The sequence below is a fragment of the Bombus flavifrons genome, chromosome 1, assembly GCF_040668555.2.
Source record: "Bombus flavifrons isolate JBK064 chromosome 1, iyBomFlav1_principal, whole genome shotgun sequence".
NCBI classification, from domain to species: Eukaryota; Metazoa; Arthropoda; class Insecta; order Hymenoptera; family Apidae; genus Bombus; species Bombus flavifrons.
This window is the reverse complement of record NC_138442.1, coordinates 14,067,953-14,087,048: the sequence shown is the minus strand read 5'-3', so window position 1 is coordinate 14,087,048 and position 19,096 is coordinate 14,067,953. Positions and strand designations below refer to the sequence as shown.

The 19,096-nt window shown below is 45.9% G+C and overlaps 1 protein-coding gene across 1 annotated transcript in view; it reads left to right on the top strand.

Moving 5' to 3' along the window:
- mirr (iroquois-class homeodomain protein mirror) overlaps positions 1-19,096 on the top strand; it is a 34,579-nt gene that overhangs the window by 11,360 nt on the left and 4,123 nt on the right. The window contains exons 2-3 of the mRNA XM_069132074.1: positions 6,511-7,002; positions 9,481-9,593. Of these exons, the coding sequence (XP_068988175.1) occupies positions 6,511-7,002; positions 9,481-9,593 (605 nt within the window). The remainder of the gene's footprint in view (positions 1-6,510; positions 7,003-9,480; positions 9,594-19,096) is intronic.

Sequence of the window (19,096 nt, the reverse complement as noted above, 5' to 3'; positions counted from 1 at the left end):
ACGATTTCTCTGGGATTCCCCAGGGATTTTCGTCTTTCACTACGGATCGGCACATCTTTTAGGTTACAGAAGTTTTCGTGTCGTATCGTTCGATTTTGAGAATTTCAAAAGTTCTTTCTTTGCGAGCTTTCAGAAAAGAACTTTGGATCTCTTTTTGTCCTGTTTATGTCTCGATTTTACGATTGCTCGTGTTTTTGTATTGACTATTTGTTTCATTTCGAGTTTCGATATTTTGAAATAATTTTTGTCACGAATATTGGTTTTCCATCGTTCATTAGTGAAATTAACGGATCGAATTCTAAGAAAGTACGTGAGCACTGTTCGTTACGTGTTTACCCGTTTGAAGGTTTCGCAAACGTTTTGGTCAATGAGGTGTGATCAACGAATTCGGTGTGATTATGAATGGTTAGTGTTTTCATTCTGCCCCCATTGCAAAGCGGGAGCAAAGCGGAAGTTTTGTTCGATAATAATACGAAACGCACGCCGATAAATAAAATTCGCGGATCGATGTTCTCAGAAATCGGTTCGAACGTAACGCGATCGGGATTATTGATAAAATAATCGCACTTTCTACGAAGCGTTTCTTAATGAACTCTAAAGTTACAATCGGTTTGGTACAATCGAAATTTCAGAATTCCACGAACAATCTACAGGAAGTGCATTTATTAGGCGTGCGATCACAACCAGTTTTAGTACCAGGATACGTATTTGACCAAACAATTAATCTTTATAAAGTTGATCAGTTTGGTTTCTGTCTGTTTCAAACGATTCTCTCCATATGTACTTCAAATATTTCAATTGAATCTTAACCAAACATGTCCTCATTCAATCGAGAATAACTATCAAAATTATGACAACGTTAACCTACTATACATTACTATCCTGCATCTTACGTAGGTTTCCCGGAACGATCGAACGAAACAGCAAGGGGCGAACTAAACAGGGACTAACGAGAACAGGGTGGGAACATAAGTAAGTGCTGCGAGGCCTAAACACACACGCGAAGAAGGTCCATCAATCTGGCCTGGAGTCAATATTGACTCGGTTGGGCCTCGTTGCAAAGAGGGCATCATCTCTCGACCGGTCCCTTTTCTCTCGTCAGGACACGCGTGACAAATGCTTCGTGTGCAAACAGCGGCGCATCTGTGTCCACAGGATAACCGATTCTCTTTTCGGATCTATAAATCGTGGAAACACGACGTAGTTCGTTGCTGAATCCAGCTCCTGTACATCGGTCCTCTATATACCATGTGCTCATACTCGCTATTTGATTCTTCGTTCTAACGCGCGCTTTCTACTCGTATTCTCGCTCTTTAGCTTTTTCCACGCGAATAGGATTGCGCAGCCAGCGTGCTCGCGATTTCCTAAAACAACACGCAGCGGTCTCGAATTTTTTCTGCTACGCGATTAGTCGCCGAGGCGGTTATATGCGGCTCGGTATCGCGTGCTACGTTTTTCAAAGAACGATCGATAAAACGTGCTTATATCGGAGAGACACGTTCGTCGAAGCATCTTCCCTTCCTCCGCTTTTTCCCTTTTTCCACGCTTCCGCCCCACTCTGTACTCGTTCCACGGAAACAACGAATGGCGACGATGAACGTGTTAAAGCGAACCATCTGCCCGCTGAATATGGATACGCAATAAATTCGAAGGAGCGCGCCACGTCCGCGCTGCTGTTCCACGCCGCGGCGCGATGCGAGACGATCCGCACGCCGCGAGCACCGCCAAAAAAAAGCCATTGGTCAATCTACCATCGCGATCGCGTGTCTTTCCTTCGGACCCGGTCCCCGATGATCTTTCCTCGCCGCGGAACGAAGAGAAGGGACAGTTCTTGTCGGGGCGAGCAGAAGAAAGGAACGACACGAGATCGCGACGTTACGTGTTCCCACGTCGACGCGACTGTTACATTGTGCATATAAATCGCGTCATAAAACGCGTGTATACCGAGGGCTGATCTCCCGTGGCCATGTGCACGGATCGAGCTGAGCGAGAGCAAGAGGAAGGAGGAAAGCCGAGTAGAGTGTATGTACTGGTTTGCTAGGCCCTTCTCTCGATCGCGTAGCCAAGCATTCTCTCGACGACCGTTTCCACCCGAGGACTTCCAGTTTTTTCCATAGCTGAGATCGGACGTCCATCGATCATCCATCCGAGTATCTACGCAGCCCCGCGTGCACGATATATCGCTTTTTCGTGGGGTCCGCCGACACAGGTATGCCGAGCTTAGAATGGCATTGTCCATGAGCGGAATCGCGAAGAATTTTCTGCAAAGCCGCGCTCAAGGTGTCATCCGATATCTCGGGCCTTCCGCGAACCCCTCTTTTACCATTCCCGTTCCTCTGCGTCCCGTTCGCGTGATTTTACGCCGATACAGATAATTTCCGAAAATATATACTTGGTGGTTTTGGTATCGGGGGACTTGTTAGAATAACCCGATTCTTTTGCAATATCATAGGACGCGTTAGAAGAATTGTCTCTTTTTTACTCCAATATAACCATCTGACCGTCTACCATCGTAGTATTGAAAATATACGGTATCGGACAAGCTCCGTTACTACAGGACGTTCTATTAGGAATTCGTAGATAATCTTAAATACGATTTAACTCGACTATGGCATTCCACCTCTATCTAAACTATTAACGCTACCAATTGCCTTGTTCGTGACATTTACAGCGCTGACACCTAGAAACGTTAGTCGCCATCAAGCTACCGAACACTAAAATTCTTTTTCCACGTGTTCTCAACACGTTCAGCTACGATAGAACCTGTAGCTGGAGTCGTGCAGTAATCGTATCGTAATGCATCCTTGCCATACGCGACAGTGGTCGCAGCTTCCGTTTTCCTTTGGCCAAGAGCTGCGTGCGCCCCGGAGAGAAATCGTGGCACTGGCAATTAGCATCGTCGTGGAACAAACGAGCCATCCTATCGGGCTAATGCCTCGATATATCGATCCCTCGGCGCGCGAATAATTGTCGCTCTTCGTGGTAGCCAGCTTCGACGAACTCTCCAGGTCTATAGCCACGACATGGCTACCTTGAACGCTACTTTAAAGGCGGCGAGAGCCAGGCGAATCTGGCGACTACGAGCTCCAAGGTGTGATATAGTTGCCGGTTCTGTGTACACGGTTGCGAGAGTGCTGCACACGGGCTCTCACTTCTCTCGTTCGATGCGATCGCGTGGAGTAACTCAGGAACTGGCGGCCGCTTCTTCTTCTCCTCTCGGACCGTAGCACTGAATTATGGTCCGTGGCTCCGGACACTCGCCAACACGCTTCGTCGTTTAACCCCATGCCCGATCCCGAGCCCCGAAGCGCATTCTTCCCGTCCTCTGCTTTTCTCTCGAGGACCTCTCACAGGATTCTTACGATTCCCGGTGAGAACAGCCGCCTCGCAGTATATCTGCCGCCCCGATGCACTCTTCTTGCGGCTCCTGCGACCTTCCGTCTTTTACCCGATACACAGGCGTACCGAATCTTGTCCATAGAAGCATACCTATGGCGGGATGAAAAACATAGCGGTGCATGCTAAGATTTAGGGAATTTGAATTTCGTCAGGTATTCAAACTTTTGAAAGTGAGTCCCTTTAACTTTTATGATTAAGTCGTGATTTCGTTCTCTGTCACAGAAAGATACGATGCCGCTTTTACAAAAATAAGCATAGAACAGCCTGCTCCATACAAGTTAAGGTTTAACCTACACCATTGTATATGTATGAGTGGACCAAAATTCTTTTCACAATTCTTACCAAACTCCATAAAAATTGATTCGTACTGTAGCAGAAACGATTGACAAATTCCGGCAAATATATCGCGAAATAGAGCGTCGATCGATCATCGCGACCGCGATTAAAATATCAACCGGTGTAAGCCCCTGTAGCTTACAATTCGCGCGTGCGCGTATTAGCAAAACCGTGGCTCGAAACGCGGCATGGTCAAAAAGAGAGAAGGGACGATGTGTATTTGGCGAACCGAGTATTCCAACGCGCGTATCGAGTTTTATCGAGTTCGATCGAGATACTTTTGTCCTTCCTGTCAAACGCGATTTCCAGCCACGGCTGCGTGGATCCTGGCCATCACAGTGTTATACTGCCAGGCAGTTGGAAGCGTCAGACAGAACGGCGTAACCGGGACACGCATTAACGCCACTCTCTCGGTGCCATAATGCGCGGCGGGTCACGTTTTTCGTCCCAGTACAATGCACGCGCGGTCCTGCCTTTCGGCAATATGTTTCGGACCCATCGAAACGAGGCGATGGATGGATGGATGGATGGATGGATGGATGGATTGATGCGGTCGAATAGGGACGTTCCACACGCAGGGGGTTTGTTTAGGCTCCGCCGCGCGAAAGCCACTCAACCCGCTAATCTATTTAGCCGTGCTGTTTGATATGGAATTAATAAGGACGCCTTGGTATTATGTACGGGCTTGATTTTCGGTTTACCTTCCCGAGAATGGAAAGGGGGGAACGCGCGTCCAAGACCTTTAGACTTAGCAGTTGCTCCTCTGGCTTTTCACGCCGCTGCGCTGCTGGAAAAGTCCTTTTAGGGTGGTGGTTTCTCTCTTTCACCCTCTCTCTCTCTCTTTCTCTTTCTGGGTGTGGTTCGTTCGCGCAGCTGCTCTCCCGTTGTTGCTCTGCCTGTCGCCGATTATCGGCGTCGAACGTGCCACCGGAGGCGTTTATTGTTTCGTAAATCGGAAACAATCGCGTCGGCAGGTGTGTGTTTAACGGAAGTCCCTCGGTTCCCTGGAGGCTGCGCGCCACGGATATATCGGGTTAAACGGATACGTTTCGGATATTTCGTACACACAATTCGCTCTGAGAGAAAGTCGCACGATTAATATGGAAATGTTACATCGTTTATTAGCGTGTTTAGATAACGCCGAGTAAATTATGAGCGTGTTCTTACGGAAGTTGCTAAAATTCGACGAACGGTTGGAATAATTTGTAATAGTTTCCACGACGAATCGACTGTCTTTCTATCCGGTCAAACGATCTAACCTACGGAATCGCGTATCAACGAATTCATCGGTCCGTTTCGAGAAACGCTAAACCAACCGGACTTGCAACCGAACACGATATCGTTCGCAGTTAACTCGTGGCGGGTTTCATAACGCCGTTCGATCAATTTTCCTGCGATCAACGACCATTAATTCGTTCTTAACGAGCTCTGGCGCGCAGCAAAATGGGAAGCTTGCGACCTGCTCCACTTCGCGTGCATCCGTGCAATCGGAGAACGTGTAACACGGCTGGAGATCGAGTAACGATTAAAATGTCCAGTCTCGGTGATGCTGGCGTTGACGTTGTCAGCGAATCTTCGACGGTGATACCGGTAGTCTCTCCTGAGCAAACTTTTTTTTATGTTAATATGCTTCCCCATATGTGTACCCAGTTGCGTACGTACGGTCGTAGGAGCAAGTCTCGACGCGTATGGCAGTTTCGAACGAGTGTCTACAAATGTGAAAACACGACGATTACGAGTTTCCCGATTTCGTAACCAGCTAATGGCGGCGCGAATGGACGACGGTTCGTAGCACCTGGTACACGGTCGTTCGCCGTCGCTTAAACGACAAATGTCGAGCGTAAATCTGACCGCGAGTAGGTCAAGAGACGGAGGTAAATTTTAAGCTCGCGATAAAAAATTGCGGTAAAAAGAGGAGCAGTTAGCGTGTAACGCGAGAAAAGGTAAAGAGAGGGATCCATGGAGAGTGGGTGACCTACGGAACATAAACGCACTCTCCCACTCTGAATTGTTTACCGAGAGAAAGGAGCAGGGCGGTCGTCGAGAATTTTCAAGCAAACAGTGGCGTTGTAACGAGTCGTTGTTTAAGCTCTGCGTTTTCGGAACGCAGTTTTGTCGAAAGACGCGAAACATCTTGTTTTCGCGGAGATACGCAAGTTATCCTTCCCCCTTTTAACGCGTGGCTCGCAACCGATACGCTGCAATGCAAACAATTTTTAGTCAAGAATGTATCTCCTGTTTAAATTATGATACGTACCGACGAATGTTCAGGGCGCTGGACATGTATACGATCGATCACGTAGCCGTCTGTTGTTTGGTAAATATAATAATACGTCATATCTCAGTCGAAGCTAAGAAGTCTTTTTATCTAAATATGTATTTCTCGTCGAATATCACAATATATCGATAAAACGCTAAAAAAGTTAATTTTTTCTTATACGTCTCTCAAATGAATTTCGTACACTATCATCCTAATTATTGCATCAGCCTAGTGACTTCACGTTTCATAATTTAATATCTGTAACGACGATTACAAAAAAATCAATCAGGGATCTCTTGTATAATTTCTGCACACGCTTCTTATCTCTAATGATACCGATAACAACAACAGAATTTATCTTTTCCTAACTTAAGTAATTAATCAATATCACGCGAGTACTTTCTCGACCATCCTTTTATTTCTTCTAAATATATCTATGTAATCTATATAATACTATCACACACAACGTACATATTATACAATCTAATCAAAAATTATGCTATCTGTTGTTCCAGTGTCCTGTGACAGTGAGCTCGTCGCTGACGTCCTCTGCGGCCTCGCCGGTCTCCGGTACGATCCTGAGCGCAGGCGGTTCGTCGCTGGTCAGCGTAGCGGGTACCACCACGAATCATCCCCTGGGCGTAGCTACCGGTCTATCGAACGCGAGGATGGCGGTGACCAGCGCGGTGGTTAGGCCGCCAGGTAGCCCAACCACGTCGGTCAGCCCGTCGCAGGGTCATCCGCCACCGACGACCGGCGGTCCAACGCCGACCGGACGGTGTTGCGACACCGGAAGACCCATTTTCACGGATCCGCTCACGGGTCAAACCGTCTGCTCCTGTCAGTACGAGATTCTCGGCGGTTATCAACGCCTGGGTGCGCTACCTGCTGCGCTCTCCATGTACAGCGCGCCGTACGCGGCAGCGGCGGCCGCCGCCGCCTCCGAGGGCATGGCAGCCTATTTTCCGCCCCTGGGGGCCGAACAGGCACCTTTCTACACGCCTACGGTGAGTAGATTTAGACCTTTTCCTTTTTTTTTTCATTGAAGATTATTATTTGTATTAGGTTAGGCAAAATTTGAAATTATTTTTTTATAGAATTAAAAATTTATGGAGAATGATAGAATTCTATCATTTTTTGTTTTTTTTTTGTTTTAACGAAGGATCTATTAAAATAAAGGAAATCGAGATGATTTTTACCGGTACTATTTGTGACAATGGATATCAATGGGTGAATAACAGAGCTGAGAATTGTACAAAATCGGCAATCGGGTAAAATTATTCTCTGTACTCCATCCATTCACTGGCGCGTAGTTTCCCGATTTCACCCTGCATTGTATAATTATGCTATCACGGCTCGAGCGACTGTTCTCGCGTAATAAACGTCAACGCAATGCGCGGCTCGCGCTCGATGTTCATACGACCAGCTTTTCATCCCTTTCAACCACCAGCCTTAAAAGTTCGTTTTATTGCATCCACGGCCGTTCGAAGATCTTCTCGTCTTTATTACTATCAACGTAATCAGTCCCAATCGCCAACAATTTTCCTGATCTTTTACTAAATATTTTCTCTCTTCCTTTGTTTCTTTTCTTTTTCTTACCGGAATATAAATTTCTACCAGTGTCTAACCTTCGTTAAAATATTGTTCGTACGAATCTACCGCTTATCTTACATCACCGCTAGTTTCATCGGAAAGATAACGAACTCGTGGATTGACCAACTCGCGACGATATTATACGCGTTGGATTCTAAACGTATATCGAATCTCGTGCAAGTTTTTCTTCGCCAATGGTAGAAGAGAGAGAGAGAGAGAGAAAGAAAGATGCTTTCATTTGGCATGCACGTTCGCGAAGCGTTCAACGATAATCGAGATGTTATCGCAGCGAAAGATCCCGGACAGTGTGATGTTAATATAGGCGAGCATGGGAGGAGAGAAGAAGCATAGCGACTTTGGATCGGCAATCGCGTGTATTCGTCCGACCGAGAGAGGTTATCGGACCACACACAAAGCGCATACACGGAGAAAATAGCTGCGAAGCGTAAATTTATGAATCCGTCCTGTCGTAACAGTGGAACACTGTCGTGTTCGAGCCGTCGCCGTGGCCGGCCTGTTATCGTCGCTCTTTATGATCGAGCTTAAGGGGTAAGCGCATAAGAGTGTGGCCTCTCCTCGTAACCGAGCAGCAGATTGCACACACAGGTTGCGCGGAACCACGTACTCGAGGTACCTTCGTGGCTAATGTTCTCGAGACTCTTCTACTTGCACCTATCGAGCACCGTTTTTAATGAGATCGTTCGTTTCGATCGTGATTTTCTAGTTGCTTCGTGACTGATTTCAAATTTACACAACAGATGGTCGATTTTTATACGTATTTATATTTTTGTCAATACAACCGTAGAAAAAGAAATTGGAAGTTTTCGAACAACCAAATATTACAACAATCGTGAAACATTTGTAATATTTACGATAGAAGATATCGGTAAAACGTTAGTAAGATGGACTAAAATGAAAATAAAAGAAAAATATTGTCACGAGCGAAAATTAGCGTTATCAATGTACGACAAAACGTTTGTGTTTTAGAATATTCATGTGCGTCGGAAATCTAGATCTCCTTTGCTTTTAAGTTCAGTTTAAACACATGAAATTACATGGGTCGAGCAACGTTTTCGAAGAGTCTCAAATAAACGCGACATTGGGCGCGTGAAATTCCTAGGTCAAGGAACTCGAACCGCCCGTTATTTTCGAGTGCTAATTACGCCAATCCAACGATGGCTACGCAGTTCGAACACGATGTATAATTAATGTCGTTAATGCAAGACTAATGCATATGAAAAAAGTCGGGGAGAAGAACAACGGATCGTTTCGAATCAGAAGGGGGATCGAAGGGCGAGAAGAATTCTATGGTTCTATTATTCTACCGGTTGATAGAGGTTTAAATGCGGTTGGTATACGAAGTCAAACAGTCGGGGTTATGGGTTACAGAAACAAACAATAACGGCACACATCGATTCTAATTACTGTTATCGCTGCTTTGCCAGCTATTTTTCTCATTATCGTCGATGAATTGAAGATCGATCGTGAAGGCGCCGATTAACCGCCACGTCCTTAAAAAAAGTGGATACTTCCGCTGGTTAAACTGGTTAGATGCTTTTTTTGTACCAGGATCCAGTAGTATAGGCATAATTGAGAATTAAAAGGAACGTTTTAACGTTGACAGAATTCCATTTTCGGACACGTTCTGTGATACACGTGATTTTTTAGTCGACTTCCACGAGTGGAAGATACACGATATCGTCCAGTGGCATTTCTACATCGAAAGATAGTACCACTATGTTCCGTTCGTTTTGCAATTGGGCATGCGTTCCAGATTGGAACGAATCACGACTCGAATCACGCATCGAAGAATTGGTCTTTTTTAATTGCGTTAATTACTCATGCGAGGCGTTGCCACACGTTATTAACAAGTATAATTGCTTTGCTTGCAGGCTGCTAGCCTCGATCTGAAGGAAAATCTTGGAGCAGGAGCCGCGGCAGCGTGGCCTTATGCATCCATGTACCATCCTTACGATGCCGCTTTCGCCACCTACCCCTACAACGGGTGAGTTTTCAAAATATTTCTGCGATTCTTCTACATCGATTTTTCGGATTTCCCTCCGAAGGGTAATAAAGATGAGAATAAAAGAAATCTACGCTTTCTCCTCGAGAAGATAATATTCTTCCCAAATTCTAAATGGCGCATATCGCTTTGGACAATTAGGGGATAACGTTTATGGACAATTCGGAAAGAAATACCGCGTATTTAAAGCAACGAACTCTTCACGGAGAACGTACGAGTGGAGGCTTTCCAAAGTACCACCATATATTTCACGCGGTGATAAAGACAGTCGCGTACTAAATCTCCCTCGATTCGCTGGAAACTCGGCATAACCATCGACGAACATTTTCGAAGCCGGAACGAGTAACTGTATAATTATTTTCAGTTGCACGCTCTTGAAAAAAGTCGCGCGAAACGATAACACGGTGTCGGTACAGAAATACGACTCGGCCGAGCAGATAGCTGTACGTTCGTACGATATGACCACTAAGAATAATATACCTTTCTCCAAATGCTTCAACGCAAATCGAACGTGCGTGCTCTCGCGTTAATTAACCGCAGAAGAAACGGAGCGACGTCACCCGCGCGGAAAGTTTTCCTGCCACTTGGAAATTATCTCAATTGTCTTTCGAGCGAGCAAGTCGAATCTCCAATACGCTCCTGTTCTCTCACACGAAATCTCGACAATATAGGAGAAGAAAGAGAGAAGAAGTCTTGCTTTACTCCGACGTGCGTTCACGCGAGTCAGCTTTGGTCGGGATGTCGACGCGTTCTCGCGCGCGCGTTTCCGATAACGCGCCAGAGAACCACATAAACATTCCAATAAATTAGCGCTCCGTTGACCCGGGACTGTCGCCTTGGGCGTTTTTATTCTCGCGCTTGGCGCTGGAATCGGTCAACGCGTGTCACGATGCGATCGGTGAAAGGTCTTGCCCGCTTGATAAATCGGAATCGTATTATCTGCGCAGGGCAAGATTATAAATATTCGGAGTGCTTGCCTTTGGAGACGCATGGCACAGAGAGGTGGACCAAGCGAACTCTGTCGATGATTAATCGGTCTATCTACGTTTCCGGCCTTCTTCTCGACGTCACTGGATTTTTCAATTTTTCCTTCCCCTTTCTCTGTCCTTTTCTCGTTTCTGTCTTCAGTTGATATCACGCTATCGTTATCGTCGCGTCCCCGCCATGGAATTTATGTACATAGAGATGCCAAACTGTGACACTCGAACCGATTTGTAAGCTCGCTTTTACGACTTGCTAATGAGATCGATGATTGTAAACAATGAGAATATGGGGAAGCGATATTGTAGCCAGTAATGGGCGAGTAGTTTATTAGTTCTTTACAAGATCGTTGCGAAGAATTATTCCGTATAAAGTAACACATAATTTACCGAAGAGTTATGTACGAACACAAAGAAATACTGAAACAGTGGTTCTCAGAAGAGGATATAGAAACGAGGATATAAACTGACGATATCTCTGCGTGCGAATTTTATAATATATACGTATTACATTTGACGTATTATGTCGCGATAATGTTGCAAATGATAAAACATCCGGCGCGTATCAGTTATTTCGATCTGGTCCGGAGAAACGCGACCCGCGGTCACGTATCCAACGACCCGGTGACGAGTCAACGACGTCGTTCTACGCGCCGGTCTCACCTCGTGGAATCTATACTGCCGCGTGACGCACTTCCGGCGGAGACTGCTTCGTATGCAAGGAAGCGATCGGGTACTACAGCTTGCTTAGCATCCATTCGGTCTAGTCGGTTCGCGCACCGGGTCTTCCTTTACGGAGACCTACCGCGCCGGTCCACACCGGAACCGCAACTCTTCGCCGCGATAACAATTACCGGAAGATCCGGGGATGCACCTGCCGGCTTCGAGATCCGTTGTCAGTGATCGACGTCGAACAATCTAGTCTTTTTTACCTTTGATCGTACACGGACTGACGAAAATATTCGAACATTTGCAGATACCTTTTACGAATGTATTATGTGTGTTGCAAGAAACATTTCGAAATTTCATTAGCTATTAGTAATGACATTTAACAACCACGATTATATGCATGAAGTGAAGAAACAAGCCTGAAAATATACGATACAGAAATTACGTAATACGTATGTAGTATTTAACGTACGCAAAAGTATTTAATTCCAAATTTTTGTACAATAATATAATCACGATAATTGTGTCTGGTTCTCATTACGGTGCTAATTCATTTATTCGTGGTATGTTAATTGATTTTATCGATCGAAAAAAGAAGGGAGAATCGATCGATTCGATCGGAGATACGACGAGCTAATTATATTGACACAACTTGTTGAAAATACAAGTGTTTAAATTTCCCGCGGAATTGATTGATACGTCGTGTTACACGATTTGTCTCAATTTCTCGCGACCGTAATTCCATTTGTCAAGATAAGCGGTTATGAACTGATACACAGACCACTGTTTCTTCGTTCGGTTCTTCAGCGGACACTTGCTCGAGGAATACGTTGATTAATGCAAACGATGTATCGATAGGTGAAGATATCGAGCAGCGATTTGATTACCTCGACACACGGTACTCGCTTCCCCGAGCAATCGAATTCAAATTTAACACGATATTACTGAAATCAATTTTCTTTCCGTGGACGGAACGCTTGCACCGTCGTTGAAACATGGAATAATTCAACGCATTAACGATGCTATATCGTTAACAAACAAGGCTAATTTCTACCTACACTTCGCAATTAATTTCTACTCGAGTTAAACATGTTAATTGCAACGTTTTTCTACTTGGACGCATTGTCGTAGACACCAGAAGTTCATATCTCGTTGCCAACGGATTATCCATCGGCCAAAAATATCGGTATACATATACTCGATAGTGGTTATTTTCCTTGCATTTTTCCTACATACACGTACGCCAGTCTATTTGTCGCTGTGAACTCGATACGTTATCGAAGTCTTTTTTCTCGAAACGTTGTAATAAAAGCCACGGCACGAGATTTATTTTTGCATGTTATGCTTCGATACAAAGTTTTCAACGTCGTTAGAGCGTACCAGTCAACGTTCAACGAGGATCGACCTGACCACACGACATTTATCAATGCTTTTTCCCACGCACGTACGATTCTATGTCGCGAAGAAACTCAAGCTCGATGACGCTAATAGCAGCTGAGTAACAATTGTCGCATCGATAATGCTCGTTCGATGTTCGACCGCTACTTACGTAACGCAAAACTTTTATCAATACACCGTGTACCGGTATTAAGTCTGCTTCTTTTTTCGCTGGTTAATAAGATAGCGACGTGTTCACAGGTTCTTTTTGTGTAAACAATTATTTACTCAACTATGCTATGTATCGGAGGCGAAACTTGAGGATTGAACATCAATCCTGTATATGATCCTCCAATTGAGACGATCGTAAAAAGCAAAGATCAGTTTGGTTTCTGAGAGATCTACATTTTACTCTATTTCGACTTTTATCGGTCTCTATGAAGTTTCTCATCGGTGAATCCTTTTTCGGCTATTCTAGTAACTCGTCGCAATTTTGCAACGTTTTCTAATGTATTCAATAAAAGGAGAAAGAAAAGAAGGATAAGGATATAGCAGCGAAGAGAAAGGATCGAGGAGCAGTCACGTAAAAATCGACGAGGTGACGAGGATCGCAGAGCACATTATGCCAGGGCGCGCGCTTCGTCGACCGTTTAACATAAGCATACAAAAAGCCAATAATAAAGAGTTGGCATGCACGGCCGCGAGGTCTTGGGATCGTGTGGGTTAACGGTCTCGTCTTTCCGGCGGATTGGCCCTGCTTCCGGGGACATATAGGGTAAACAATAAGAAACAAGCGGCCAGTGGGTAGCGCAGTCACTGGTTGTACGAACACAGGCCGCGCTTACATAGGCTGCTCCTATGTCCGGCTTCGGCTTCCTCCCGTTTCGCGTCGCGTCCCTCGATCGACGACACGTATTATTAAGTGTGTCCGTACAACGACCGATGTGTCGGCACGCGCTTCGGGCCTCGAGCGCGTTTAAGGACGTCGCGACGATCCGCGAATCTTAATCGCCGCTCGCCCGGTCGTCGTCGCCTTTTCCTCGGCGAACAGGTGCGCGAACCCATTTCTTTCACGGATAGTTGGGGGAATCTATGTTTGGCGCGAGCATCTAGTTCAAGATTTTGTATAGGAAACAAATGAAAGAAGCTGAGAGTGCGAAAAGTCGCGAAGTTTATTTTCTGTTTTTTAAAAGTTCTTCTTAGTAGAAGTTTCATGGCATTGGAAAGGAATTTTCTATGGTTGTTTCCTTTCCTTTAATTTGATTTACATAATTTTTCTAATCCACCGTTTTCATGGATTTTGTAGATAGGTATACAAATATGATAATTACTCGTAAGTTAGGAATACATATCAAGATGGAAGTATTTCTCGGAATTAGAGAAACTTTACGTAGGAACTAAATATTTAATGTATCAATCTACATATCTATTGTAACTTAAAAGGAAATGAGACACATATATATTCATTCGTTATCTAGAAACATTATACTATTGATACATATCAAATCTAACCCTAAATCTTCATATATCAATTTCGGTCAGTAGAGGAGTGTGATTGACGAATTATTACCGATGGATCCTATATCTGTTCATGACAGAAATTGGCTCTTAGGCGAATTCATTTCCTTCGATATCCAGCACTGTTCCCACGAATTTGATAAGATTAAAGGGAGTTTTTATACCGAAAGGTCCCTTCGTTACACGATTGTGAAACGTTTTCCGTCGTTTCATACCTTTACGGACAGAGAGTTTTGTATCGAGAGGATATTGTCCGTGCATTATTTACTAAACCTAGAACGATACGAACGTCGATCCTATCTAAGACCATTTAGCGTTGCCAACAAGCGGTGTATGTTTCGACGATAAGATCGCTTATTTGATTTACGCCGCGAGTATATTGCCAACCCTTTCTGAAAGCCCCGCCAAATATTTGCCGTCTTCGCTCTCGCAATAGAATTACATCGAATCATGCCGCGCATCTGATTCATCCTAACAGTTAGTCGTCTAACAAGATTGTTCATCGATCGTTCTCCTATCTACGTAGAACGCGCAACAGTGCCTACTCGCGTGTCTACATATTGAAATTTGTATAATCTTGTTTTCTAAAATGTCTACCTAGCTTAGCTCCAGATCCAAATTCATACTAGTCTATCATTTATTCTACGTATATCGGGAACTTACGGTCGATTGTGATCGAATTTCCATGATTCGAATCTCTTCTATTATTCCAACACCTGTAACTTCGCACATATTTTTCAAATCCCCAATTTCTCATCTGAAACCTGCTACTCCAGAGCCAAGACCCTCCCGATCGATCTTCCAGCACCAATCGTACAAAAGGACAAATTCATTCTCGTCTATAGCGTTCCCGGAGGACTCGTTCGGTCGTCAAACCGTCCTCGGATCCGACAGAAACCGGGAATATCCCAAAGTTAATGAGTGCGGGCCCCACGCGCGGCGTTTCAGGACGTGTCACGTCCCCCGATGATGTACGGCCGTTTAATGACCCGGTTTTAGTCCTAGAGGGTGGTTTTTGCCTCGCAAGGGTTGCGCCGGTGAAAAGTCACTGACACGCGTTTTTCGTTAGCGGGGACATGCCACCGCGTCCCTCCTTCTCTTCTTGAAACTTCGACGTGCAGATGACAGCGCGTCGTCGTCTCGCAGCCGCGCCTCCGCGCTTTTCTCATTAGCCTTAATGGACGCAGATTAGGCCTGTCGAGCGGTTGACTTGGATTTAATGACCGGGCCGCACCCCTTCTACCGATATTCTCCTCGCGAGAACGAGCATCCAGGTGAACGTTGCTTTACGAATGACGCGTGTCGAAAGGTCATCCGTGCATGCTTCATGCTATGAGGAGAGAGTCGTTTTAAAGATTTATAGGTCGATCGATTAATCAATTCTTTGAGTATCTGTCAACACGACTCCCCGTACAATTCTAAAACTCTTGCAAATTGTGCAAACGTATAGGTTGTTTCGAGTATCAAAGGTATATATATGTATATGTATGTAAGGAACACAGTTGAGTGAGTTGTAAAGTGTTAAGCGTGGAAATTTTTCCAGGTTCGTAGACGCGTGGAATGAATTAATGTTTTACAGAAGAGCGTGTCCTTTTACCTAAAGGGTAGCTGGTTACATTTCAGACACAAATTACATACTCGACTCAGCGTGTTCTTTATCGAGCGTTAAAGACTCGTGCAGCGGTGTAACGGTAGAACGAGACATACGAGCGTGTAGCCGTTGGAACTCGGAGCTCAGAGTCGTTTGGCTTTTGTAAATTTTCGCGAGTTAGCCATAACAGAGCGCCGCGCTGCCGAGTAATCTCGGTCGACGATAATTCAGCGGCGAGTGACTTTAATCGTGGCTCTTACGGGGCGGTGTGTGCTTCGTGATGGATTTAAACGATCGTATGACAAAGTAGCGAACCGTGTATCATTTTATATAAACTCGGTTGCACGTACAATGGAGACGGAGAAAGGGAGTGAGAGTGAGATTGTATAATCTTCGTCGTGAGAGTTAGTCGTGTCCGCGTGTGGGTGCACTTACCTCTTCTGCCAGGTTTCTCAGCGCACGTTCACACGTGCGTGCACACGCGCGCACCGCCGGGTTTACGATCGATCTGTCACGTTGCGAGCAACTGGTAATAAAGTTGGATGTGGAACAACCGACTGTCACCACGTTCGCAAAACTTCAACGCGACGTGTTGCAAGTCTGCGAAGCGCTTCTGAGAACTTAACGCGACGACATCGGTACACGGTAGGTGCGTTCGTTGTATAAACCGCCAGGAGAGAATCAACGTCGTCGTCTTCTACCTTTTATCCGTCTTTGGTTCGATCAGGCATCGATCGAAGCAGTCTCATCGTCGGTTCACGATGGAAATTTAAAACAATTCTATTCCTATTCTTTTAAAAATTCTCTAACTCTGGCAAGAACCCTGCGCGAACCGGTTATGTCCATATTTTTGCATTTCCACGTTTAATCCTTTTTTTTTTTTTGCTCTTCCGAGCTTCGAAGAAGTATGACAAAATTTTTTTACAATGTTATGCGATCAGGTTCTAGGTGAAATATTTAAAAGGTTTTGCTTGATACGTAGAAGACTCACAGCTTACCTGTGGACAATCGATTACTGTAAAAAATATTTACCATAAAAGATACCAAAAAAAGGAAGAAGTGAAAGCGTCCAAAGCTGTCCACTCGAACACACACCGTACATGTATCTAATTGTCGCGATATTCTAGCCGACCATGAATCGAAGGTAGGGACGGATGAAAGGGGCCGCAGAAGGTTGGCGTGGCTTCGCGGTTGATTAAACCGAAGCTCGACCATGAGGCAGGTACCTCCTTCTAGGTGAGTGAACGCGTGCGAAGGGACGCGGTATGCGTGCATACACGTATCTACCAAGGGAAGATGGCGCCGTCACCGAAATGGCTGCATTTTCGCGTTGATAAAGACCGCGGAGCCCGCGGAACCATACCTGTGAAAGGTGTGTGTCGAGGGTATAGATTCTAAGAGTGGGAAAAGGGGATAGAGGTGGTAGCGTGAGAACGATAGAGAGGGAAAAAAGAAGTCGGATATCACCCCTAGTTACGAGCGGTAACGAGGGGCGGAGTCGGTCGAACCCGCACACCTGCCTCGTTTCGAGCTGGCCATGGTCACTCACCCCCGTTCTTATCCCTCTTAAAAGCTACGCCATGACAAACGCGTTTACGTTAACCGCCGTGCGGCCGAGGGTCGCGAAAAATGGCTGTTTCAGCGGGCTTTAATGGTTGATTCGCTCGAACCGTTTCTTTAAGGGGTGGTGTTGTATCTTCGCGTCCGGAGAATTGGAAGGGTGAAGACCAATTCCGTTATCGTAGAGTTATTGCTACTTCGGATTCAATTACTTTCCTTTTCAATCACTCAGTTTTTATCTTGATATACCTATCTATAATTAACAGACAGAAAGGATATTCAAACGTGTCAGTTATTTAATAGAAGAAAGTGACAGTACTAAAAAGCATAAATGGAGTATTTATAGGCAGCTGAGCGGTAGGGAAAGAATCGGATAAAGTTATTGGGACCTCTGGAGGCAGATTGCCTGTAGCTTGACGCGTTAACCCCCGGGCGGGTGCGAGGAACGTGAACAAAGGCGCGACGTTGAAACGGGAAGCAAAGGACGGGCCGATTAGCAATCGCCATGGAAACAAGCAGTTGATGCGATCAACCCCTGGTGCGCGAGAAGAGGAAAGAGGCCGATCTGGCTCGCACGTACGATCATAGCTGTGCCTATATACGCGTATATAATACGATTTGTATATAGATATACACGACACGTCTCTATATGCGGGAACGGGAGAACGGCTTGGCGCGCATGCAGCGGCCGTATTTAAAGCGGTCGACGAAATGCCCTTTGGTGTATGCGTTCGCGATGGTTGTATGGTGATACCGGAGGCCGAGCGAGAGACAGATTGGAAGAGAAGCGTTACAGAGAAGCGAGGCGTCGCGTCGCGTCGTGTGGAAAGAGATGGAAAAAGTTGGAGCGCTCTGGCGCACAAGAGGAAAAGGAAACAGAGAAACGAAATGTGGAAGAGAGAGACGAATGGACGCGGAAGAGGCGGAGAGATAGAGGCTCGACAACCGCGGGGGGTTGGCAGTAGCTGGCAGGGAGACGGAATCGGTAGAAAGCAGCAGCAGTTCCCGCTCTCGGGGGTGGCTGGCTGTTATCATGAGAAACAAGCTTCCACTCTGATTTTTTAATCCGATCCGCACCCCCTGCCACCGCCTGAATTTTAAAATAACTGCAGAACGCCATTTGCTCCTCGCAAACAGACCGGAGTTAAGCCATCCTCGCCTCTCTTTCTCTCGCCACTTTTCTATCTTCCTGCTCCTCTCTGTATCACCGGTACGCCGCGCCGTGCTATGGCCCACCTCTCTCGCCTCCTTCTCTCCTCCTCCGTCTCTTCCTGCTTCTCCTGTTTGCCGTCTCCACTCTTTCGCTCTCTTTGCGCGCGTGTACGAGCCTTCGACCCTCGACGCTTTTGCCGGATGGATAGGATAGGACAGAACGTAGGATATGATAGCCTAGAGAACAAAGAGGATAGAGCGTATCCTGGGAGAAACGCGCGTGTATGAGTGCGCGCGCTCGCGAACGACCACGTTACATCTACATTCTCGCGGAGGCGGCTGTGATGTCAAATTGAAATGTTTAGCGCCTCGTTTCAGCTGCTGCGAATCCCGCGTACAGACTTCGGTACAGCGGTGGAAGAGAGAGACAGATGGGGCCGCGAAGTGAAAACACAATCGGCACGGAAAGATAGGGGCGAAAGGAAGACAGAAGAGACGGCAGATAGCGCGTGTAGCCCTGCCCCGGGGAGGGGCAGATAAGTGACAGTTTTATTAATTTCCCATCTCATCCCGTCGCGACCATCTCCCCAACCCGCTCGATCCGTCGACACGTCAGTCGCGCGTCCACACACGCCTGC